Source organism: Apaloderma vittatum, unplaced genomic scaffold, assembly GCF_000703405.1.
Source record: "Apaloderma vittatum isolate BGI_N311 unplaced genomic scaffold, ASM70340v1 scaffold28615, whole genome shotgun sequence".
NCBI classification, from domain to species: Eukaryota; Metazoa; Chordata; class Aves; order Trogoniformes; family Trogonidae; genus Apaloderma; species Apaloderma vittatum.
In genome coordinates this window covers 16,053-17,917 of record NW_009717030.1, presented here as the reverse complement: position 1 = coordinate 17,917, position 1,865 = coordinate 16,053, and the positions used below count along the sequence as shown (strand labels likewise).

At 51.2% G+C, this 1,865-nt stretch overlaps 1 protein-coding gene across 1 annotated transcript in view; it reads right to left on the bottom strand.

Annotated features, from left to right (window-relative positions):
- Positions 1–1,865, bottom strand: part of RASSF5 (Ras association (RalGDS/AF-6) domain family member 5) — an 11,664-nt gene that overhangs the window by 816 nt on the left and 8,983 nt on the right. The window contains exons 3-4 of the mRNA XM_009869757.1: positions 1,068–1,365; positions 569–684 (exon numbers count right to left, since the gene is read on the bottom strand). Coding sequence (XP_009868059.1) covers positions 569–684; positions 1,068–1,365 — 414 coding nt within the window. The remainder of the gene's footprint in view (positions 1–568; positions 685–1,067; positions 1,366–1,865) is intronic.

The window sequence follows — 1,865 nt, the reverse complement described above, 5'->3', positions numbered from 1 at the left end:
GCCCGGGGGAAGCCCGCCTCCGGCCGGTCCCGTCCCGAGCCTCCCCCAGCACGGAGCCCCGCGGGATGCAGCAGCTCCCAGCATCTGCCTTCGTCGTGGCAAAGGAACATGACTGCCACCAAGAACCGACTGCAAGTTTATGACCCGACTCTCCACGGCTTCTACTTAAATTAGTGGATTACTTAGTGTTTGGCTAATCTAATTATCGAGGGTTGACTCTGGGGTGCTGTTGCTTGGTTGTGTAAACACATTATGGGTTGGCCATCAAAACTGGCCTCAGCAGTTTCACAGCTCAAACTTAAATTTTTTAAATATCAATGTAATTTAGGAGCAAAAAATGACCAAAACATTCTTTTTCTTTTTTAAGTAAGGTACAAGCAGCCCATTCAGCTGGTAATTTGCATTTGGAGAAGAGCTGGTGTCACACTCCATACTTTAGAAGGCAAACTCAGCTCCATTAGAGGGAACCAGCCTTACTCGTGTGTCTCCCAGCTCTGCCGTGCTGCCACGTGCTCCACCACGCTGCTAACGCTCGTGTGAGAGCCAAGGGCAAGAGTCACCAACATACCTCAACTTCCCCTGTTTCATTTTCCTTCAGCACGAAACTGAGCACGTCTGTGTCAGGGCCCGCCAGCAGCCGCAGGTACAGGGGGTACTCGGTGAGAGGGAGCTTCTGGAAGAGCACTGCAAGGGGACAGCAGACACCCGTGGTGAGATCCTGGCTGCCAGGGCAGAGGAAAGCTCAGGAGGTCAACCGGAGAACGTAAAAGTGGTTCCTGCTGCTCAGGATCATAGTGGAAGTAGCTGAGTCTCTAACACAGATCCTAACGATCTCTGTGAGGTCTTAGGTGGCTTCAGCCCCCTGAAAATCAGTAATTCCCCCGTAACTTAAGCAGCATCACCTCCCTTAGAGGTCTGACCACTTATTCATCTGAAATTTAGACACTGCCTGCCTGACGTACCACCGAGTCCTAGAAGAAAGCTTTGGATGTGTTGCTGCGACACAAAACAGTTCGGAAAACCGATCAGCCACAGGAAAGCTGGTGGGTCCGAGGGCGTGAGCTCACCTTGCCCATCTTTCCGCATCTCCTTGAAAAGTGCAAACTTCCGAGGATTATCCACCACCATGAACTTCTTCAGGAGCCCCTGGATCACCTCGCTGACCGTGGTCGTACTGCTGATGTGGAGCTGCTTGATGGCATCCAGGGGCAAGTAGAAGGAGGTTCTCTTGTCCGTCATATCGGCCAGGTTCACCTCCTTGAGGGCATCGTAGATGGACTGCGGCCGGATCCCCGCCGGGACCGTCACGGGGCGGCGCAGCTTTAAATGCACTTTTATGAAACCCGTGTACGTCCCATCGTCGTTCTGAAGCAAAGAAGAGAGAGGGTCAGGCTTCAAGGAGCCTCTCCAGTGCACCCCACTACAAGGGGCTTTCTGGTCCACAGCTCTGCAGCCTGCGGGGTGACTGCAGGACTTTCCACCCCTCAGCACTGCTAGGGGTTTGAGCGTTTCTTATTAATCATGTCAGAAGAAACCAGTAATTTCAGGTTAGTCACTATTGATTTTCTCCTGTTCCTTCCACTGGGTAATGACTCATCCCTTCCTCGCATCTGTGCGATCTTGTCTTATTTAAAACCAACACTGCTACAAATCACTTGTGGAAACCGTTACATGTAATTTGTAGTTGAGCTTAAAAGCGAGGATTTGAAACCTCTGGGAAGGTCTCTACTCTCATGTTCCGCAGGATCGTCCAACTGTATTCCTCATGTTTTATTCCCTGCTTAAGGCATCCACTGTGGTTCTTAGACCTGTGCTTAAGCAATCCTGGCAGTGGAGAGGAGAAAAGCATCTCTTGAGATGCTGCA